This window comes from Dipodomys spectabilis, unplaced genomic scaffold, assembly GCF_019054845.1.
Source record: "Dipodomys spectabilis isolate Male_0828 unplaced genomic scaffold, ASM1905484v1 ptg000081l, whole genome shotgun sequence".
Lineage (NCBI taxonomy): Eukaryota > Metazoa > Chordata > Mammalia > Rodentia > Heteromyidae > Dipodomys > Dipodomys spectabilis.
This window is the reverse complement of record NW_024870758.1, coordinates 6664415-6688889: the sequence shown is the minus strand read 5'-3', so window position 1 is coordinate 6688889 and position 24475 is coordinate 6664415. Positions and strand designations below refer to the sequence as shown.

Below are 24475 nucleotides of genomic sequence, written 5' to 3'. Positions count from 1 at the left end.
CCCATAATTAGGGCAATATAAGTGATGGTAGATCAAAGCAAAACTAGAGTAAGAAAAAATAAGTAATTCACTTTATTAACTGATCTTAATCTTGCTCTGCTTTTAAACCCTTAAAAATAGAGGCATGTACCAAGCTACCAAATACTGCCCCTGACTTATGATTTAGGTGTCTTTAACTATAGATGGTTTAAGGATTTTTGCCTAGTTCATGTAACCTCATTTAAACTGTTATTCTTAAGTAGTGTTTTAATTTCTAAGACTCCAGAAGTCTGACAGTGGTAAATCTATGTCTTCATATTCTGCCAGCATATAGAATGTGGTGATAAAAATGTACCCATTTTGCCAGTCACTGGTGCTTCGTATCCATAATCTATCTACTCAGTTCTGAGATCTGAGGATTGAAACTGTAAGCTATCTTAATCAGAAAAACCCGTAAGACTTTTATTTTCAAAAAAAGCAGGAATGTAGGTATGGCTGAAGTTGTAGAGCACTAGCCTTGGGCAAACACCTCAGGAACAGCATCCAAGCCCTGATGTTAAGTCCCAAATTAGGTACATTCCCCCTTCCCCTCCACACACACATGCACACACTCACACACATATGCATACCCAGAGAACCCAGTGTAATTTATGCGTTCAAGGGCTACCCATAGAGGAGAGAGGATAATATTATAGAGTAATATTCTAAGAGAAAAGCAGCAGGAGAGTTAATGGGGGACAGGAGAAAGGAAAGGTCATCACTCTCACACATTGGTGGAGACCAAGGAAAGCTACACTCTGGTGCATCTTGATAGAGGATTAGAAATCTTGTATGTAAATGCATGCAAGGACATTATATGACTAGGGACTAGCAGAGGACATACACGAAGATAGGAAGGCAGATAATCAGAATGATTCAATGAAGTAGTTGGGATGTTTGGAATGCATATTTTAAGACATTAAGTGGAATAAGCAGCAAACCCGAAATAATAAATTCTATACTTAGGCCATTGTGGGAAAAACACATCATTACCCAGAAAACAGCACAGGAAGACACAGGCTGGAAATTTGAGAGAGAATTAAAAAACATACAGGAATAAAAGTTAAAGGATAAATTCTGAAAAGTGGAAGAAAAGGTGAAATCATGGTGATGCTATTTTGAACTCTTCTTTTCTAGACGTGAATGAATGTTTGGTGTTTGGCACATGTGCCCATCAGTGTATAAATATGGAAGGTTCATACAAATGTGTGTGTGATCAGAATTTTCAGGAAATAAATAATACCTGCATAGCCAAAGGTAAGGCTATAACCATTATTACAAATTAGATGAAGGAGGAAAAATGTTTTGTATTGTCTTCTAACAATAGTATTATTGCTGATCATTTAAAATATATTTAATTTCATATTAAATATAGCAATATATAGAACACATATAAAATATGTATATTTTAATGGGATGATTTAAACTTTTAATTAAAATTTAATTGCTGTATAATCAAATGTATTTATTGGGCATAGTGAGATCATTTGTTACATGTGTACAATGATTAATATTTTCCAACTTTATGAACATTTATTTCTTGTTTGGGTTGGGAGACCTCAAACTCTCTTCTCAATTCTTCATAAAAGAAAGTCTTTTACTTTGCATTTGAAATAATTTGTAGGAAAGGTTACCAGTTTAAAAGGTAGTATAATAATTTAAATAAGAAGCACTTTTATATGATCTGCTTTCAGTATATTTAAGAAATTATAATGTCATTGGGAAAAAAGTACAACAACAAAAATTATCATCATACATTGAACATAGTTTATGTAGGGATTTTAAAAGATTTAAGATAAAATTTTAATAATTAACTGAAGAATGAAAGGATGATGTTTACCAAGGTGCATTTTATTCATAAACTTCTTTGTTGAACAGCAACTCCTTTGTACAACTACTTACAGATAACTTAAAAAATTAAAGACACAGTCTTAGTCCAAAGTAAGTCACTTGATTAAATAAACTAAATGCTCAGAGACTTTTGAAGTTTAATGATCACTCAGGATGCTCCCATAATATTGAGAATCAACCCATGGAATCACATGTACTCTGAGTTACTCAACAGTATTCCTCCATCATAAGAACATCTTTCTCAAAAACCTGATTTCTGCTCACAAAGGAAGCTTTACTGTAATAAAACCTAAGTAAATAATCATGATAAATTTTGACGACAGTATCATAAATCAAAAGTCATATAAACTAAAATATGAGGTGAAATTCAACCATTATTATTACAGAAGAAACTGTGCAAAATAACAAGTCAAGATTATTTTAAAGTACATTATTGCTTTAACTTTAGTTGAAATTTACTTTATTTTTGTATTTTATTATAATAATCTCCAGGCTCTGAAGATCAAGTTCTCTACATTGCTAATGACACTGATATCCTGGGTTTTATATATCCATTCAACTACAGTGGCGATCATCAACAAATTTCTCATATTGAACATAATTCAAGGATAACAGGAATGGATGTATATCATCAAAGAAATATGATTATTTGGAGTACTCAGTTTAATCCAGGCGGAATTTTTTACAAAAGGATCCATGACAGAGAAAAGAGACAAACCAACAGTGGACTGATTGTAAGTAAATCACACTTAATGTTTGATAGACAATCCTTGCCACAGTTTGCTTCAAAGATCAGAACCTGTGACTCATACCTCAAACTCTAGCTACTCAGGAGGCTGATATTTGAGGATGGGGATTCGAAGTTTGTGAGACTGTTATTGCCAGTAAATTACTCAGAAAAAGGCAGATGTGGTATGGCTCAAGTGATAGAGGCTAGCCTCGAGCACAAAGAGGCTCAGGAACAGGACCTAGGACCTGAGTTCAAACCCAAGGATGGGAAAAAAAGCATAATATCTTTTTAGAGGAAGGTTGATTAATTTTTATTAATCCCTTTGCACAAACAGTAGGAAAAATATAATAAAAACAATTTAAAAGATTTCATTTTAAAGAGAAGAATACAAGGAAAGCCACAGCCAATATCCTAGAAATTGACATTTAATTATCACTTCCGAATTTTTCTTATATAGAAATGTTTTTCATCCTCTGTTCTAAAACTTAGACTGACATCTAGTCTTGACAATCATAGTATGTCTTATTTTCCTGAGGGGGGAATAACTTATAATGCTGTTTAGTTTTATACAATTGGTGTGTTGGTAAATTTTTAAACTCTGTGCTAACTGCAATAAATTATACGAACTGATGGAAAAAAATGTTCTTCCTATTTAATTATTTTATAGAAGCATATGAAATGAATTAGCTGAATGATAGTTTTTTCATTAATGAATTGTTTTCATTGTATAAGTTTAATGAGTGATATCTTACATTTCTTGAACATAGTATATTTCACATATATGCTCCATACATATTCCAACATGACATAAGGATGTAAATATTACTTTTTACCACATAAGATAATAATATCAGAAATACACTTCTAGGAAAAGAAGTATATTATAGTGTAATTATTTCTTCCTTTCCTGATAACTATATTTGGGCAACATCTAAGCAGAGCAATATTTCTTCCAGGTCTGTGATGGACATGTTGATTATCATGGTTATACTTTTTGAGAAAAGTAAACTAGAACATTTGTTTAGTTTTGTGTTGTAGACTCTCAGTGTTTGTCTCAGGGCAATGTTATCTTACATTTTGAGTTTTGAAGTAACCTGGGAAGAAAATGACAGATATTTACTTTTAGAACTCTGGCATGTAACCACAAAATCACAAAGTCAAATGTGCCCACAGCAGGATGTAACTGAAAGTTTATATTTAAAATGGAAGTCCTCACTGTTTTTTACATAAAGATTTAAACTACAAAAATACCATCTGATGCAAATACTCAGTATATTTTAATTTTGTCCCTAAGCTGGCTTATAAAGAAGCTAAGGGGCTAGGAAGGAACAGGAACAAAAATAGCTATTCAATAGGGCTTAGGGTAGATTAACTGTTAGTAAAAATTTATATATACATGAAGAGCTTCTTCAAATTTTCTGTTCCAAGACAATGTTGCATAATAATTTTACTTCTATTCAGACTTGTTCCAGGATGGAATCAAGAAATTTAGATCATCTGTCTTCTTCCCTCACAATGAAACTCTGTCCTTCATACCAGACCAAAAGAAAAACACATGAGTATAATCAGAATTAATTTAATCACTAAAACAGAAGTATATTTTCATAAACACTGTGCCTATATCACAGTTTCATTTGTTATTAATGTAATAAAGAAAATATATTGTGGATTTTAGGCTATGGATTCATGACAACTTAGTTTAAAATTTTGTTCCAATAACTTAGTATGCTATAAACTATTTTAGGAAGTTTTATTGAAGGCATACATGTGTACACATTTATATAAAATAAAAATGTTGTATATAGATAGATATAGAAATAGATAGATAGATAGATAGATAGATAGATAGATAGATAGATAGATAGATAGATAGACAGATAGATGGTAGACAGATAGGTGGGTAGATAGATATTCAACTTTTCTTGGTATACAAGTACATATCATATGGATTTTGCTCTCTACTGTACAATGTAAACTTTAGAACAATTGATTGAGGTATATGTAACATCTTACTCATAGTCCCATTCTTATTCATATAAGTAATCATTATATGAAAAGTATATAATATTAGGCAATTTCCTCTTCTGGATAATACTACCTGAACCATTTGGCTTTCTTTATCTGAAATCCATGTTTTTGATACAGAATTGATTTTCTACCCTTATGAAATGAGTTACTCTATCATCCATGTAAAATGTATGTTCGTAGTATCACCAGCTAGGCACCAATTAGTATATTGATCATGAACTCTACTTGTCTTTTTTTAATGGTACTGGGATTTGAACTTGGGTTTTTGGAATTACTTGCAGGTGCTCTACACCTTGCATTTTTGTATGACTATGGCATGAAATGTAAACCTCTTACCTAAGGACTCTTTCATACCTGAGGACAAAGATGCACTTTAGCAAACTTAGCTTATCGATAGGGTCTCATTAAAATTTTACCTTAGCTAGTCTTAAGCCAGCTTTGATTTCTAGCCCCCTGAGTGTCTGGAATTTTTCTAAGCAGGTTGTAGTATAATTGGTTTCTGAATTAATAAGCAAAGGAGAGGAAAACACATAAAATATAGGCAAATTGTGACCTATGATCAGTGATTTAGACTAAAAGGGCTAGTTAGGTTATAACAATATCCACATGCATATTCTCATTTATCGAATGGATTATAATATTGCCATCCCAGTAAAGGGCAAGAAACATGTTGTACTAGAAACCAGAAGTATATTACTCAGAAAATTAAATGTTAAATAAAGTCCATACCAAAGAAATGTGATTTTTAATATGTTCTTTTTCCTTTGAAAATTTTGAAGAGAATACCCTTCTGTAATCTGTGAATATTCTTGGAACATTAATTATGATTACAAATTAAAAATTCAAATGTAGTCTAAGTTATTTACAGTTGGAAATGCTTATGAGATCTCTAAACCCCTAGGCTATACAAAATTGGATGATTTTTTTTATCCCTTAAGACAATTAAATTATTTAAAGATTAAGAGACTGACATGATCCAATCTATACATAAAAAAGCATAATCAGATTTTGCATTAACTTTTAGTAGTTGGAATATGATAATCTTCTGCAACAAAAGAACATATTTGGGGCAGTATATAATTTCTAGTAAGAAAAGTTACACAAGAAAAGTTTATAATAGTAAATCCTAACATGTAGGTCAATGCTTGGAAGAATCCAAATAGTAATAAAAGGGCATATTAACTTATTATCAGTACAGAACTAAACATTTCTTAGAAAACAAATGTTCAGATTCCCTTGACATATTTGTTTTGAGACATGGATAACATTTTGGTATGCTCTTATTTATGCAAAAGAGAATCTTTAAAATGACTACACTTAATAATTCATTCATTATTAATCATATCTTCTTCTAAGAACTGATTAAGCTATTTTTTCCTGGAAAGCTTTCAGCAAAAGGTCATTTTGTTATCTTAATTTTTAATTGAAATACAATTGGTAATTCCTACACTCGACATACGATACCATATAAAATATTGTGGAACATTTAAAGATGAAGTAGCAATGACTTATTCCATCATAATAAAAGTTAGATTTAAATAATGGTACAAACATATGCACACACAAATACATGAATGCATTTTTTTAGGATGTATGCTACATAAGGGCATGTGCTTTTGCTTCATAGAGGATTCATTTTTTGTGTTGTGATAGGATTATATTTTCCTTCAGTTTTTTTAATAGCTCGCATTATTTACAATAATCTCTAACACATGTAATACTTTCAATTTGTTATTTTGCATATGCTTTTGTTTTTGTTTTTCACATTTAAAATTTTTATCTATCTGAATTGATATGTATACATGAATAGGGATTTAATATCTACTCTCAGTATTATTAAATAATCTGTAATTTCTACAGTGATTGAGGGGGCACTCCTAATTCTCTATAGCATTTAAGCCATTAAAATAATTGGGTTTAGGTAAAGTCTCATTTATATTCAGTTTACCCTTTTCTTGATCATTACACAGTTAAGATATGTTGAAAATTTATCAAAATATTATAGAATATTTTAACAAAGCAATTCCAATCACATTTCTTCATTTTTTTCCTAGTTTCTTAGACTTTTTTGCATGTTTTATTTTCAAGTGTTTCATACAGTATAATTAGGAAAATTAAAACAATGGCTTAGATTCAGGCTTGTGTTACAGTGATAAATTAACATGCGAGAAGTAATGGCTATGATGGAATTGTTATGACAAATTTCCCATTAACAAACTGTTCTTGTGTTCTAACCATTACAGAATATCATATGTTATCAGGTTTATCTGAACAATAAGTCCTTTTTTAGAACTGTAATTTTAAAAAATTACATGTTTTTCTATCACAGAAGTTTAATTTTAGTGACACAATTTTTGTTATTTTCAGTTATCAGCTAAAAGTAAATTATGGGTTACATTTCTTCCCAAACCTTAGAGAATGAGGTTGTCACATTTACAGTTGAAAGAAAAAGAATACTATGTAAAATAATGAATTTATAAATATTGCATGATGATTATATAGATATTCATGGCCTGTACTGATGATTTTCAGTTTGTGTGCTTCAGTTTGAGTGTTATTCTGGTATTTTTCTCACCTTAGTTCCAATATTTAATATGGTTTGAAAATTGGTAATTTATTATACATCTAACAATAAATTCAAAATGTATGAATTTTGTAGCGTTTCTATTAAAATGAATACATATGATCATTTTTAATTCCAATTGGGTTTAATCATATCATTTTAGTTTAATAAAGACTTCAGGCGTGGTAGCTATTATTTTGTTTCCCCTTCTATTTTCCTTTTCATTCCTGGTTTCTGATTCTATTCCTTTCTTTATATATATGTCATCTACTTTCTCACTATACAGCCTAGGCTGTCCTTGAATTTGACAGTCCTCCTGCCTTAACTCCTAGGATTACAGGCATGTGTGCATGCTATTTTACCTACCTTTGAAAACAATTTTTAAAATGAAGAAAATTGTAGCACTTATATTCTAGTTGAACACTGAATAAAAATCAGAACAATAAGAATAGAGCATCTCATGAAAATATATGAGAGAAAAATTTATAAGACATCATATTGGCACTAAGTATTTAGAAAATTATAAGAGATTTTTGTCCTACTGTGTATAAATTATATATCATAATTCTTACAGAAGATATGCCAGTGAATAATTTATTTAAGAGTGGAGAAAGTATATAGTCTTCTAGCTGAAACTTTATTCACAGATTAACTGAACATTAGAACTATAACTGGAAATGTTCCCATGGCTGTAGCTGAAGAGTCAATTATGAGAAAATTTATGATTAAGGATTTTACGGTATGAGTCTCTTGCTGCATTTAATTCCAAAGACTTCACTGATTGCTCTCGTACAGTATTAAAAGGGACTTCAACAATGAATTACAATGCTTTTGCCCTTTTATTTTTTTACTACTCAACTGAAGACCAGATTCTTTTCAGAGACCCTTTCTCTAGTAAACATGTTGTAAAGATTGACATGCACATATATATTTAAATATAGTAAATATTAACATGAGTTCAGTTGTTTCTTAGTATTTGAAGGTGTTTCCTGTAATATTATGGCCTTTGTGTCAGTGAATTGTCCAAATGTCTGTCTTGTTGACCACAGTATTCATTTTTACAACCTGCTTTTTTCATCTTTAATATTTAATCAGAAGCTTAAATATTTTTTTACCTTGAGTGTATGATCCATGATCCCATTTTGGTCACTTTTGTGCTACAATAATGATGATGATGATGGTGATGTTGATGATGATAACTGATTAAGCCTCTGATTAAACTGATTCAACTTCTCCGAGTAGCATATTAGGACACCATCATAGGACTGTTTTCATTTTAATTCATTCTCAATCTCAAGTTATTCCCTGAAACATATCCAAAATGATGATAGTTTGTCTCATAGACACTTTATCTCATTAAAATTGTCAAAACTATTAACGTAATATACCCTGTGAGGTGGGGTTTTTTATGTTATTTTTTTTTTTCCGGTTCTGGGTGGGGTTTGAATCCAGGCTTGGGTGCTTGGGTGTTGTCCTTGAGCTTTTTCACTCAAGTCTAACACTCTACAAATTTGAGCCACAGTTCCACTTCTGGTTTTCTGGTGGTTAATTGGAGATAAAGTCTCACAGACTTTCCTGCCTGGGTTGGCTTTGAACCATAATCATTAGATTTCAGCCTCTTATGTAGCTAGGATTGTAGGTGTGAGCCAACGGTATCCAGCTTATAGCCCATTTCTAAATATTTATTATATAGAGAAAACATATGGTTCATCTTATCTAAAAGTTAAAATTTTTGGACTTTAGTCCAGGTACTTCTATTTATATAAGGTACATATTGATTTCTCCTATTTCAAGCAAATAAATTTATACTGATATTCTTCTCTGATAAATTTCTCAAATTTAATTTGACTAATAAAATTATAATATATGACTTGAAAATTACTGATAAGGTGGATATGCTGATATGTATCTGTAACCTGAGCTCCCAGAAGGCAGAGGCCAATAGCATTTCAGGTTTGAGGTCTTATTTCCAATGCTAAAATCCCATTAAGCTTCTAAGAACATAGCTTTTAAGACTTCTTGTATAACATGTGTGATGCTTTGGGTCCCATCCTCAATATCAGGCATACACACAAAATGTCTAAGATAACTTTCTAACTTATATTTTCCATGTCCTTTCTTAACCTACGCTACATTTAAAGGGCATTGGAATCACTTGGGAGCTTTTAGAAATCTTAATATTTAGGACATGTGCTGACCAATTATCAGAGTGCTTGTATGTGTGAATGACTTCCAGGATTTCAATTGAAACAAGCAAGGTTGAAAAGCCAATGATATCCAATGTCCAGTGGGGTAATTTTTTAGATCAATACATAAGTTAGACTATAGGTGATGTGTCACAAAACTAGCCAAGTGCTAGCTAAATTTTGGAAAACAATTGATAATCCATTTCCCAATGACTAGTCATTGATAATTATCAATGTAACTTGAAACTGATCATCCCCACTTAAACCTTTCTAATGAATTTCTGTTGGAAACCCATTGTTTACCAAGTCTTTCCATAATATTCAGTCTCATCTTCCACCACGTTCTATCTCCTTACATATTTGACACCATAAACCTACATATACACAGATACCCACACATTTTTTTTTGTTTCAGCCATATCTTGACCATATTTCAATTTCGTATATATATATAGTTATTTCCCTCTTCATTCTAGACTATTACATATTCTATTTCCTTGATTTCATTAAAATCTCAATATACCAAATATGCATTATTAAGAAAAATTACTTTCATCATTATCATCACTGAAAATAGTCACCAAAGACCTCAACTTATATTGAAACAAAAAGGTTTACCAGGCTCTGGTGGCTCACACCTGTAATCCTAGCTATTCAGGAGGCCCATATCTGAGGTTCAACTTGTTGTAAGGAAACTCATTTGCAAGAAACAGAGAAGCCACCACTTAAGAGTTCAAGTTGTGAGCCTTTATGAAAGGACTGCTGGTGGACTCTTGCCTCAGAGACCAGCAAACTTAATGGAACTAGCACAAAGCTTATATATAGGCCAAAACCACATAAGGTGTGAGGAATTAAACCTAAGAAAAATGTTAAATAAAAACAAACCATCTAGGGAAACACAAGGGCCAATTATCTAGGCGAATCATAGACCCAGTCTTGTTATCATATGAAGGTCTCCTTACTTCAAACTTACTGTTATCATTTGAAGGTCTCATTACTTCATACTTACTGTTATCATTTGAAGGGTATCTTTGTACAATAACTAATTATCATCTTAAGAAGGTCAATTTTACCCAGGTGCACATAACTCACATATATAATTCTACTATTCAGGAGTTTTACATTCAGAGGTCCGTGGTTCTAAATCAGCCAGGCAGAAGAATCCATGAGATCTCATCTTCAAACTAATCACTAAAATACCAGGCTAGAGGGGCTAGGAAGGTAGCTCAGTGGTAGAGCGCTTGCCTTGCATGCATGAGGCCCTGGGTTCAATTCCTCAGCACCACATAAGCAGAGAAAGCTGGAAGTGGGGCTGAGGCTCAAGTGGTAGAGTGCTAGCCTTGAGCTGAAGAGCTGAGGGACAGTGCCCAGGCCCAGAGTTCAGGCCCCACAACCGACAAAATAAATAAATAAATAATAAAATAAAATAAAATACCAGGCAAGAGGTATGGCTAAAGTTGAGGAATGTTAGCCTAGCACCCAAGCCTAGCAAGAAAATGTTTAGCTCATAATTTTAGGTACATAACATCCACATTTTCTTCTATGACCATTTTCTAGTCATTTATTGATCTTTTGACCCACTGTCTAATAAGTTCATGGTTTATTAATTGAAGTCAATTCCTTCTCTTTACTTACAGACAAAACTAACAAAATTTTTATGCAACAATTATGTAATTAACAAAAATAAGTAAACAGATTTGCTGTAACAATAAAAGAACCAAATAATATAGGCTAACTGGGTACATATACTATTAAAACAAGTGGCAGTATTGATTAACACTAGTATTCTGAATATTGCTCTACTTTCGGTACATGAATATTTCCAAGCTTTGAAAATAGTTTGCATTTTTAGGATATATTATTTTCAAAACTTAGAGATGCGTATAAAATTGACCTTTCATTTAGTACCCAAGCATTCATTATGTTTTCTCTGCACAACTTTTCTATTTAATAATGGAGCATGTTACTTAAATATATCCTTTGCTAATTAAAACAACCTTAATATGTATTTGTAGCCCTGTTAAAAAAAAAAGAAAACAATTTTCCTGTTCTAATGTTTAAACTCTCTTTTCATAAGTCTCTTCCTCTTTCCTGTTTTTAAACAAATGCCTCAGGGACTTACATCTTTAGTTTACTAAAGCTGGACTTGTGACAGATAGTTTCCAATACCCAGAACTTGAAAGTAGACAGGAATTATAACTTAAAATAAGAACCTTTAATTTTGTTACAATCAAGCTGTCAGTTTTGTCTGTAAGATTTCAGTGTTTCATTCATAAGATTAATATACCTCCACAAAGCAGACTGCCTTAGGCACCATAACTTTGCCTATGTATTTAGAAAGCTTATTAAGAAAGAGAAAATTTGTCTGAAGAAATCCATCAAAATGTGTCATTGAGTTTGTGCAACAATAAGAACAATACCTGTGGTTGTCAGGGTAACCACTTGCTTCTAATATCTCTTAGATATACATCTAATTGATGTCTCTAGTTCCTTGACCTTTCTGTTTATTGAGCTAGCCTAACAAATAAATGAATCATTTTATTTTTTTTTCTTTTTCTTTCCAATATAGTGTCTTCTATTTTGTTTTCAGCCTTTTTAGAGCCAAGTGGTTTAAGGTATTTTGCCCTGAATTTCAAGCCAGTTCTTCCATTTTAGTCTTTGAACCTTAGTTTGTTTTCCTTCTTTTTAAACCGGAAGGATTTGCTGGCTCTCGTAAGTTGGTTATTATATCAAAATCCAATAGAAACTTCTCTGCCTTTCACTCAGTCAAAATCAGTTTACGTGAGCCACTTCCACATTGTGAACACCACTCACAATCTTGGTCTAGTTGTAAGAAATAATGAAGAATTATTTCTTTGTAATGTGAATTAGAACAACAAAAACAACAAAAAAAGATTTTCTAATTGGCCCATGGGTTCCATGAGATTATTATCTTACTGTTGCCACATTCTCATGATAGAGATCTTCGTATTTCTCACTCTTGTCCTGATCCTTCTCTTTTATTTTTCATCTTAAAAATCTTCTTTCCTTGGATGTCTTGTTCTGTAATGGTCTCTTCAGTGGTGAGCATCAATGAGTATTCAAAACGTAACCTCTTTACTCTGCTAGTTTAGCAAGGTTAAAACAAACAAACAAACAAAAAACACCACCAGTGTAGGTCGAATTGATTGGATGTGACTAGAATTGGCCCCCTTTTCTTACTATTTTAGGTATTACTGGAATAACAGTAGGAATCACTTAACCCATTATCAGAGACCAAAGTTTTGAGATGTGAAGCAATTTACAAATCATTAGTATCTCCTGTTATTGCCATGTTAGATTGTTGTCTTTCTTCTAAGCCATGTTACTTACACTAGAAGTGAAACTGAAATTATGTTTATCCTTATAAGATTTACAGCTAGTAGAGTTTTCAAAACCCATTTATCAGAGAGTATTGCAAAATCAAACTTCTGAGTGCTCTATAAGCATGAGGAATATAGACTGCAAGTCATCACTGGTACAATTTAGACATGTGCAATTAAAAGATAATGAGGCTGGTTTTGAGCTTAAGTAAAACAAAATGAATAGAGTGGCTTTAAAATAGTTTAGAAGTCATATTTCCTTCCAAGGTAGCATTAAGGCAGACACTATGTATAAATGTGTATTTACATCTGTCACAGTAGAGAATATTTTTCTATTTTTTTCTATTTGCCTGTTCTTACCATGCTAAGAGTTTGCTTTACTGGTATTAGAAAATGATAAATATACCACAAGTGAATAGGAACAGCATATAATTGCAGTTTTAGACATTATATTTCAAAATTTATAAAATTATGACTTATATTGACATGCACATGACATTTAGTAATACATTTATTTTTTGATGCTGCCAAATTAAAACAAAATGCAGCTAATTTATATACTAGTGTGTCTGAAATTGAGTTTTAGTTTGACTATGACATATCTTTATGTAATAACCATCTATGATTATTATTTATCTGACATTTCTAGAACACTGTGTATTGCAGAGTGCTTTATACTTAATTTAGATAACTTTAAGATAGCTAACCAGTATATGGACAATACTCATTATTAGGGCTAAGAAATAAGGTACCATAATTTTTTTTCATTTTTATTTTTGCTGAAGCCCAATATATCAAAATTCTGATAGTAAATATCATTAAAAACTGTCTCTGGGTTCAATGTGTGGTTTAAACCATAATTTCTTTCTTAGTTCTTAGTGGTTACCCAACAAACAACAGCTAAAATTCCTATTTTTGACATCTCATATTCTTTTGGTTGTTGTTGTTGTTGTTTTGATGGTTGTGGTGCTTGAGCTCTGGGCCTGCGTGCTCTCCCTCAGCTCTTCAACTCAAGGCAAGCGCTCTACCGCTTGAGCCACAGCTCCACTTCTGGTTTTCTAGTGGTTTTTATTTGAGATAAGTCTCACGGTTGTTCATGCCCGGGCTGGCTTTGAACCATGATCCTTAGATCTCAGCCTCCTGAATAGCTAGGATTACAGGCGTGAGCCACCAGCTCCTGGCCCATACTCTTTTGATTATGTTTTGTCTCATCACTTTCAATGAACTGTTTAATAAATTCTGTAAAATACTCAACCACGAAGCAAAGAGTTATGGATTAAAACATCATATTTCTTCTTGCATTAAGTCCTAATGATGCTCTTAGACATTGACTATATATCTAAGTTGTAATCACCTTCAAATAATTGTTTCTATTCTTGATACAATATTCCTAGGAATCCCTTCTCATTTTTGGTTATGCACAATAACCTGACTATGTCCAATTATGACTACACTAGTTTCTGTTTAATGTGATCAAGTTAATTGAAGGGTACAGAGAATGCAATATTTCCCTTGCTGTCTGTTCCTAATGAAGTCTTTCACTACTGTATCACAATAATTCCAGAATGTTGAATGTTTTCTAAAGACCCCAAACTATCAGATACATTTGCAACTTTCCTCAAAAGATGTTAAGTTACAGTAACTGTCTAGATGTATCTGGTTTGCTCTTCCGTCTTTTAGATCAAATGGTATATTATGGTATATTATGAGAATGTAGAGGACATTTTATGCCTTCATGAATTGCTGAAAATGGTATATATATAAATATACATACACACATATGTATTATGTACCATATACTAGCACTATGTAGCCAATTATAACTTAATATTAACAACTTCATTGTTATGGAAAAATAGAAAAGCAATGAGTAGCTAGGTGTGGGCATAAAATTAACCAGCACATCAATTGCAGTGGCCTAAATTTATAAATAAGATGTGTGGGCTTAATCAGAAGAGCTGTAATTAAATAATTATATATTCATAAAATTAAATTCTACCTAGTAATGTTTATGAAATCATGGTGTGGAGCAGATGTTTTTACCTATGATTAAGGAACTATTTCAAAAAATTATGGTAATAGATATAAAAATTATGATTCTTCATGATGGGCACTGGTGGCTCATTCCTCTAATACTAGCTATTCACAGGGTCGAGATCTGAGGATCAAGATTCAAAGTCAGCCCAGGCATAGAATTATATGAGATTTTTTATCTCAAAACAAACAAACAAAACAAAAGTAGAGTTGTGGCTCAAGTGGTACAGCACTAGTCTTTAGCAAACAAACAAAAAATCCTCAGGGACAGTTCTCAGGCTCTGAGTTAAAGAACCAGGAATGGTACATACATACACACACACACACAACATACAAATTATGAGTACCCTTAACAGATGCTGACTGGGAGATGTCACAGGTGAACTTCTTATGGTCATGGAAATATTCTAGCAATATGATGATTAAACAAGTCTAGTTCAATGTAGTTAAGATAAAGATGGAGCCTAGTATTAATTTGAAATCTTTGTAATAAGACCTGACCATTTTCTTATGATTAATATCAATGTGTATTTACAGAAAAGTATACTAATTTCCCTTTGAATATATGGTGGTATGTTGTTCTTTCTTTTAGTGTCCTGAATTTAAAAGACCCAGGGACATAGCAGTTGACTGGGTTGCTGGTAATATTTATTGGACTGATCATTCTAGAATGCACTGGTTCAGCTATTATACCACTCACTGGACCAGTCTGAGGTATTCTATCAATGTCGGACAGCTGAATGGCCCCAACTGCACCAGACTCTTAACAAATATGGCTGGAGAACCCTATGCTATTGCTGTAAATCCTAAAAGAGGGTACGTAAATAGTCTAGTATTGATCTTTCAATGTGTGGGTCTGTTTTGTACTCTCTAGTTTGTTTCTGTAATGTTTGACATGTAATGGAATAACAAGACTTCTGAAAAAGTCCATATTTCTCTCTTCCCTTTCTCACAAGCATGCCATTTCGCACCAATGATGACACAAAATACTTGTTTTCAGAAAATCTGTCATGTGATACATTCAGTGTGTGGTTGAATGTCTGCTTATGCCTCTCTCATTTTATGGACATGTTACAAAATAATGAAGCTGATTGATAGACATGTGAATCTATTATTATTTTCTTAAAATACTAAATATACTCATGTAGCACATTAAATATACTCATGAAGTACATTAAATATACTCATGTAGTACATATGTATAAACAAATTTAAACAATGTAAGATAAACATTTCATTTCTAATAATTTAAGAAAGCTAATTAGAAACAGTGACCAAAACAGGATAGGAAATAATACATAAAATCTTCTAATCATCCAAAAGTCATTAGTTCCTGTGTAAAAAGAGAAATGCCAGTTGCTAGAATTGGAGTCTGGCTCCTAAAGGAGTAAACGAATTCTATTTCAAACATAAGTCACCTCTTTTTTAAGAAGTATATTGGTGTAAAGTCCATACTAAAATGAACATTGTCATTGCGAGATATTTTCAAGTGATTGAAATATTTTCCTATTAAGATTTTAATGATGTTTTCAAAGCTCAAATTTGTGTATCAAATATTGAAACACGTTATATACAATTTTCAAAATTTAGAACAGTCAATGTTTATTTATCATACTGATTTCCATGGATCCTTATTGCTGTTTCCTAATTTGTGTGTTTTCAAATTGAGTCCTGGAATCTACTTATTAATAGACCATTAAGAGACCTGGGAGTGATTCTGATCTGCAGATACAAAACCTAAGGGAGCTAAACCAGGTTACAACAGCACCATCACTAGGCTAACATCCTTAACCTACTCTCTTCAGGATGATGTACTGGACTGTCATTGGTGACCACTCCCACATAGAGGAAGCAGCCATGGATGGCACTCTAAGAAGGATTTTAGTACAAAAGAACCTGCAAAGACCCACAGGTAGGAGGCCTTTCTGACACATTCTAAATTGTGAAGCAGGATGCTATGCATATTAGTGTTGACATTTCTTTCTGGTTTTGTTGGCAATACAATCATTTTTTTTTACAAGTTGGTAAAATAATTTGTAGTATGATTTTTATGGAAGGCACTAATACTTTGTTCTATTTTCCCAACTTGAGAGACAGGTTATTATCATACTTCCAGTTAGATTATGGGGTGTTATTTAAAAATGCCCTTGCAAGGCTATTAGTAAGATTTCACATGCATAAGAATTTGACAGTATATAGCAGTGTAACAGGGTATTTTTTACAGACATATGTAATGCTATGGGGATACACAATAATATTTTCAGAGGATGAAAGTGAAAATAGAAAAAAATGAAAGAATTTATAATTAAGACAGGTTTTATGACTCCTCACCTTTTTATAATACATCTTTTAAATAAGATTTCATTTTCCTTTTCCCTCTCCAAATTAGAGAAATGTATATACAAGATGCAGGGCACTGACATCAAATACAATGAAAACAGGGGTTAAACCATGGGGGAGGAACATACAAAAAAAAACAAAAAAATCACATGGTACATTATAAATACATTAGAAACAATAACAAGGAAGAAAAAAATATCTTTGTCCCTATCATGGCTTTCATTTCGCTTAACATCATCTTATATGGTCATATGACATAGCTTTTAACCTTTTCTGCTTGTCCTATACATGTACTAGTTATTGCAAATAAGGAAAACCATGGGACCTATGTTTATTTCAGTCTAGCTTACTTCACTTAATGTACTTTTTTCCAAGTCTTTCCATTTCCTAACAAATGGGGTGATGTCATTCTTTCTGATGGAGTTTAAATAGGGATACAGGCTGACCCATTGTCACAATGATATGTACAAGACTCTATGCTGAAAATGAACTTTACAACTTTCACTGGGGGGTGTGAGGGGGCGGGGTAGTTGTGGAAGTGGGAGGGGTAGGGATGGTAGGGGAAAAACAAAGGAGGAGGCAACAATGCTCGAGAGGAAATGTACTCATTACCTTGCTTATGTAACTGTAACCCCTCTGTGCAGTATTTATACAATTAAAAAATACAAAAAAGGACTTCATTTTCCCATCTAGGAATATCATAGGAGTTATTATTTCTGACTCTGCACTATTTGGGACTCCTTGTCAATCTGCTTTCTCCCAGGAATTTATTCTCTTAACTCTCATTTGACCGCCCAACCAGTATTACCTTGTCTAGGATATTCATCCAATCCTGTAATGCCTAACAGTAACATTTCTTCAATAATAAAACCTTTGGAAGCTTCATGGGCTTCAGGTACTCTGTACCTTCCACCCTGCCCATTGCATCCCATAAAAAGAACGAAATTTCTTTCTCCTTTTCTTTCTTTCTTTCTTTCTTTCTTTCTTTCTTTCTTTCTTTCTTTCTTTCTTTCTTTCTTTCTTTTCTTTCTTTCTCTCTCTCTTTCTTTCTTCTTTCTTTCATAATTTTTCTTTCTTTCTCTCTATGTGATCTATGTTCATTATAATGTGCAATATCCTTTATGGATTTACATTCACTGATATTTGATACCTTGTTCTCATTTCATTGTGACTTATGTCTTGTTATTTAAATAGAATTTTTTTCTCACTCCTTATTGTATAATAATTGGGTTTTGATTCAGGGCTTGCTTGACAAATACCCCTAGCCATTTCTGCTTCTTTTTTTATTTTTATTTTTTCAAATACAGTCTTACTCTTTATGCTTCTTGGGTAGCTGAGATGATCAGTGCATATCACCATACTTTTTTTCCAGGCTAGTCTGGAATTTCAGTGAGCTTGGTTCTGCAGCCAGTGTAATTTATATATTATTACTTAAGTACCAGATTGAGGAAAGATATTCTACTATGGGAGATAGGTTATAAACTCATATAATGTCACAGAACCATAAGGGCTATAGAGGAAAACCTCACAGTAAAAAACAGTTAGTATTGATAGTAGTGACTGTTAGGATCCTCACTCAAATGTGGAAAATTGACATTTGGGGAGAGACTCAAATACAAAGAAACAAACCAAGCAGGTGAACAGATGAAGAAAGAGCTTCTCATGAGGAGAATGGAAAACTCTGAATTTGGATAAGAAGAGGGGGCAAGGTAACCAAACTCCTGTATTGCCAACTAAGGGCCTTGAAAGACAACTCTGAAAGGGTATGGAGATGGTAAGCAGCATATTGTGTCCCATACAAAATCTTCATTTTTAAACACTCCTCTGATTTTCATTTTTTATTAATTTTGGACTCTATGAAGTAGATGTGAAATTAGCTTTATTTTTAAAAAATACCCTTAGATTTCATATTTCATATACCATGTATAATGTGTTTTCTTTTCAAACAATAACTATGGAATCAGTTTGCAGAATTGTCTGCAGAAGGGAACCTGACATGATCATTCTTTCAGAGGTTATTTATAAAGTCATTGATATTTAGGAGAAACCTGGAAAAAGCTGGAGAGATTAGGGGAAAGCAGAAGTAAAAGTCTCTCAAATAAAGTCTAGTGTGGGTGTGAAGCTCCAGGGATGGAGCACAAACTTCATGCAAGGCAAGAGTGTCAGCTTTATATTTGCCTCATCAGTCATTGGTTGACCTTTGGGCCTTGACTTCCCAAGCAATTGTACACAAATTAGTGGAGCACAATTGTCTGGAGAAGTGGTGAAGTGTAAGCCCTGAACTGCTAATGTGGCAACTGGGAAATGGTTCCCCAATGTTAGAAAAGGTATCTAGGAAGTTCCCACACCACTTTCTGTGGTGGACCTTATAAGATGAATGCATTTTCACTAGTAACCACTCTGCTCAGCACTAAAAGGAACTTGATAATGAATAAGGTATGATTTCTCAGAAAGTGCATATTTGAGAATGAAACAGATTGATGCAGTCTCAAAAGTAAGTGAAGATTTCGCAAAATGTGAGCTGTCTTTCATGCTTAACAATCTTATCAGAATTCAGAGAGAAAAAGTATCTCTCATACAGAAAATGAATGCATGAAAGGCATTACTTGAACAAATGCTTGAATAATGTGTAGGTATTTGAAAAATGGGCAGATAATAATTTATCATAGGACATTTTAATGAAGATGTCCTTTGGGTGTTAGAAATATCAGATTTTAAATTCCAACGTATCACTCATTAACAAGATCTCAGAATGAAGTTATGTTCAGAGTTTGGTTTCATCATTATTAAATCAAAGAACAATGATAAATAATACCGATTAAGTGAAATAGATCTATCCTTGTCGAAGGGCTCCAGTATAGAGCACTAAAATATGATTCAGAGAATAGAATTTTGTTGTGTTTATATTTATAAACCAGTTACTCAACAGAACCAAAGTTAAAAAGGGAAGTTTAAATACTAACAGGATTAGATGTGATATTTTAGGCAATAATGATTTGTCATGCAATTTTCTTTCAGTTCTTTGAATAAAGTATGTCTTTAGACATAGTATTTTGGTATAATTTGCCCAAAGTGATGAATAGACAAAGAGAAGAAAAATTAGCATAGTGGAATTTATGATGAGAAAGGAAGGGACTGAAAATGTATCCAATAGGATAGTCAATTAAAATCAGCCATCTTGTTTCCTTTTATTTAACCATTCTTGTTTTATTCAAGAAAATACTGAATGCTTACTGTATACCATGCACTGCTATTCATAATATATATCATTGTATTTAATATGGATTCAATAGCCTATAAAAGCAAAACCAAAAGTGTGTGTGAGTGTGCTTGCATGAATGCATGCATGCACAGCACAGTGTGCAAATGGCACTGACAGGCATGAGTGTCATGCTGCAGGATATCACTTTAATTACAACAGAAAGGAAAGGCTTTTAAACAGTTGGTTGTTAAGACTAGTCACTAAACCATGACAAAGTTAAGGGTAGAAATATTTGTAATATAAAGTAAGAACATAGTTTTAAAGGCCTCAAAGTAGGCAGTGATGCAAAGTCAATGTGAGTAGGAAATAAACTCCAATGTGACATGAGATGAGGCTTGGATAATTGAGAAGGAGCTAGTCCCTAAAGAGTCTTGGGAACATTTACATGTTTCATTGATTCATGCTAAGCAAGTAATGCGTTCTGGTCTGACATCTATCCATAGATGTCCGGGATGCTATGGGTGTGGGTTGTCTACCTCATGATTAGTGGATATGTATATATTTTCGGATCAGAATATTTGTTTGGAGAACTTTTGTCCCATTTACAGGAATAGCCTCTTGGAAGTCATCTACACACTCATTCATTTAATAATTAGTTTGTGTTAATCATAATTCTTGGAATTTGGCATACCGATACAAAATGCAGTGATAGGTCTCTGACTTTCTAGTCCCTCCTCCTAGTAGAGCATAGAGGAGTAAGGGAGAAAGTGTAGTAGTACCCATACCTGTAAGATCTACTAATACTGCCAGGTGCGGGTGGCTCACACCTGTAATCCTAGCTACTCAGAAGGATGAGATCTGAGGATCACCGTTCAGACAGGAAAGTCCATGAGACTCTTATCTCCAATAAACCACTGGAAGCCGGAAGTGGCGCAGTGGCTCAAGCAATAGAGCACTGAAGAGCTGAGGGACAGTGTCCAAGCCCAAAGTTCAAGCCCCACTACCGACAAAAAAAAAAATCTACTAATTCCTTAGAACTAGTAATCATTCTGTCTATTCATTACATTTCATTTAGTATATTTTGTATATTTACTTAGTATATTTAGTACATTTTGTTAGATTATTTTCTCATTGTGCATCAGTTAAAATTCTGTAAGATAAAGAAATCTACAAGTCACATATGCCAGCTATTATGCACTATTTTTTTCTTAGCTGAAGAAATACTACTTTTCTTTATAGTCATGTGCTAAATAAGTGACTTCAATTTTGGGAGGGGTTGTCCTATAAAGGCTTCACATATTCATGAGGTACAATAAGCCATAATTATCTCACTTATGAGTATTATGAAGTTAGTATCTGAGAAGTTGAAAGTAGGATAGCAGCTATCTGAGATTCAGGAAAATGAAAAGGAGAAAGAGTTTTGCCAATGGGTACAGTTTTATAGAATGTGTGTGAGTGGGGGGTGGGGGTGGCTGGGGCTTCAATTCTGCCTCTGGCAACTTCCCTGATCTTAATTGCTCAAGTTTACGGCTCTACCACTTAAACCACAGCTCCTCTTCTGACTTTTTAGTGCTTAATTGAGGATAAGCATCTCATAGACTATATTTCCTGGGCTGACTTTGTACCTGGATCCTTAGATCTCAGCCTTCAGAATAGGCAAGATTACAAATGTTAGCACCTTGTGCCTGACTACATTGCTAATGTTTGAAGTAATGAATTTCAGGAATGAATATAAATAATATTACCTATATCAAAAACAGATACTGGAATTAAAAATGAATGACTTTCTTAGTATGAAAATTATTTGCTTTAGTATGTTGCTGCAATAGTATCACTGAATATTAACTTTATAGTGCTTAATACCTAACTCTTAGTTACAAGATCCTTCTTGCAAATTAGTGAAAATAAGTCTTGAGAGATTTTTAGGAAAACAAAAATAATTTAAAATATCATAAATTTCCCATTAGTAAAAAGCCACATTAAAAAGTTGAAAATATTTAGATCATTGTCCTTTATTTACATACATATGGACATATTTTCTGAGCACATATACAAATATTCTTGGGAAACCTCATGAAAATACATCTATTGCTTATTCAAACAATCTTAGATTTATTGATATTAGTTGCTTTGTATTCTGTGTATATAAATATTTTTTGACTAACGTACTATATTAAAATTAGTGACCACAACAAGGTGTTTATTTATCTTCAAGGATTGAATTGTTTTCTTTTTATTGTGGGTTTACAGTCAATGGCACCTTTCCTTTTTCCATCCAGAGATGAATAATTTCACTGATATACAGTACATTCAATCATATTCTGTACTTTGACAAGATACAGCTGCTACCAGCAGGATGAGCAACAAAAATGTAAATGAACTTGTCCCTGTCCAATTGTATGATCTGAAGTGAGAGTTCTACCATGAAATCAAAGCCTATATAAGCACTACCATTGCAAACTTTTTTAAATCACGAAGAGAACACTTTCGTTCTCTGAGGCTTTATAGCACTTACTCTTTCAGTTCTTGGTACACAATCATCTATCCACTGCTTTAATGATGCATTATGTTATTAGCTCTTTATAGCATGCTCTGTGAAGCAAACCTATAAATGACTTGCATCAAAAGCCATTATTAATATTTTTGCTTTAGCCCTTTAGACACATTATAGCGACTGTAATTAGCAAATGATTAAAAATAAATGTATTGAATGAATGAATGAATAAATAAATGGGTAGCTACAACATTTAAGACTCTAACCAATGGAATGGTTTCAAGACCTCTATGTACTAGTACAAGGAAGATAGTCCTATACACACTGGATTAATATAATGTCAGAATAAAAACACTGCCTAGTTTTCCTTTTGATATACGAGTATGTAGGATTATGTGATATTAATTTAAATAACCTACTTTTGATATCTAGAGACTTATTTATGTTGCCTATCTCTTCAAATTGTGATATTTGAACAAAAATTAAGTAATTTATTTAATCTTAACCAGTCACCGTTTCTTAATTCACTAAACAAATAGATTGTACTTCACCAATAGAAAGTCTCTAAATAAAACATAAAATTTTAGGATTACTATGCCTTTTGTTCAAGTATTTCTTTTGTTAGCCCCATCATAAATATGTGTATTTGAAAAAAAATCTGTTTATAAAACAAATACTGCGTGTAGTTTGGAACCTCAGCTTATAAAATAGGAAATGTACCTCAGAAACAGTTTAAATTTTTTAAAATATATTTTATGATGTAGTATCTTCTAGAACTTCAATACCCATATTATTTTCCTTCAAATTTTTAAACATTTTTTATTTCAAGAAATCAGATCAGAAGTACAGTATAATGATAAATGTCACCCTTGTCTTCATATCTCCTCATCTTTTTAATCCCATCCAAACCCTCAAATTACCTGATTACATTTTTATATATGTACATTGAACATAATGGCTGTTTTCTCTTGCTTTTCCTCTTCCTATTTGTCTGCCCACATCTGCGTGCATTCCTCTCCTTAACAAAGAAGTTTCAATTTCCTGTTATTCATTTTATTAAATTGTTTTCCAGCTGTTCAGATTAGTAAAACCATTGGAATCCTCCCATAAATATATCACACTTTAGTCAAATTGTGTACACATACGCATAACTCTATATCTTTTCATGTTTGTTTATATTCTGCATATAACTTCCAAATATAAGGGGAAAAAACATGCTGTTTTTCTCTTTGATCCTGAGTTGTTACATCACTTAGCATAACTGTTCTTAGTCTCTTCATTTCCCTGAAAATGCCATAATATTCTATCTGATAGATGATAATTCCATATGTGTGCAGCCACATGAGTGCACACACACACACTCACGCCCATTAAATTTTCTTGATCCCTCATCTACTAAGTAAAAACATGGTAGCATAACTTGTTGGTTTTTACTATTTGAAAAATATTGGTTTCCTCTCAAACACAGAATGTATATAATCCTTTTATATATTTCTGAAAACAATGATTTAACTATATTAATCACTCTAGGTGTTCTGTCTTTAATATTTCATTGCTACTGTGGTTGTTTCTTACAATAGTTGCTTATTTCATTTTTCTCCTTTAGTCTATATTGGAAATAGAGAAACTAATAGAGGTTTTTGAATTTTTTCTGACTTAAAAAAGTAACATCCCAAATACCCCCAAAA

At 32.6% G+C, this 24475-nt stretch overlaps 1 protein-coding gene across 1 annotated transcript in view; it reads left to right on the top strand.

Annotated features, from left to right (window-relative positions):
- Lrp1b (LDL receptor related protein 1B) overlaps window positions 1-24475 on the top strand; it is a 1466647-nt gene that overhangs the window by 1345777 nt on the left and 96395 nt on the right. Inside the window, 4 exon segments of the mRNA XM_042683428.1 lie at window positions 1156-1275; window positions 2362-2603; window positions 15344-15567; window positions 16557-16663. Of these exon segments, the coding sequence (XP_042539362.1) occupies window positions 1156-1275; window positions 2362-2603; window positions 15344-15567; window positions 16557-16663 (693 nt within the window).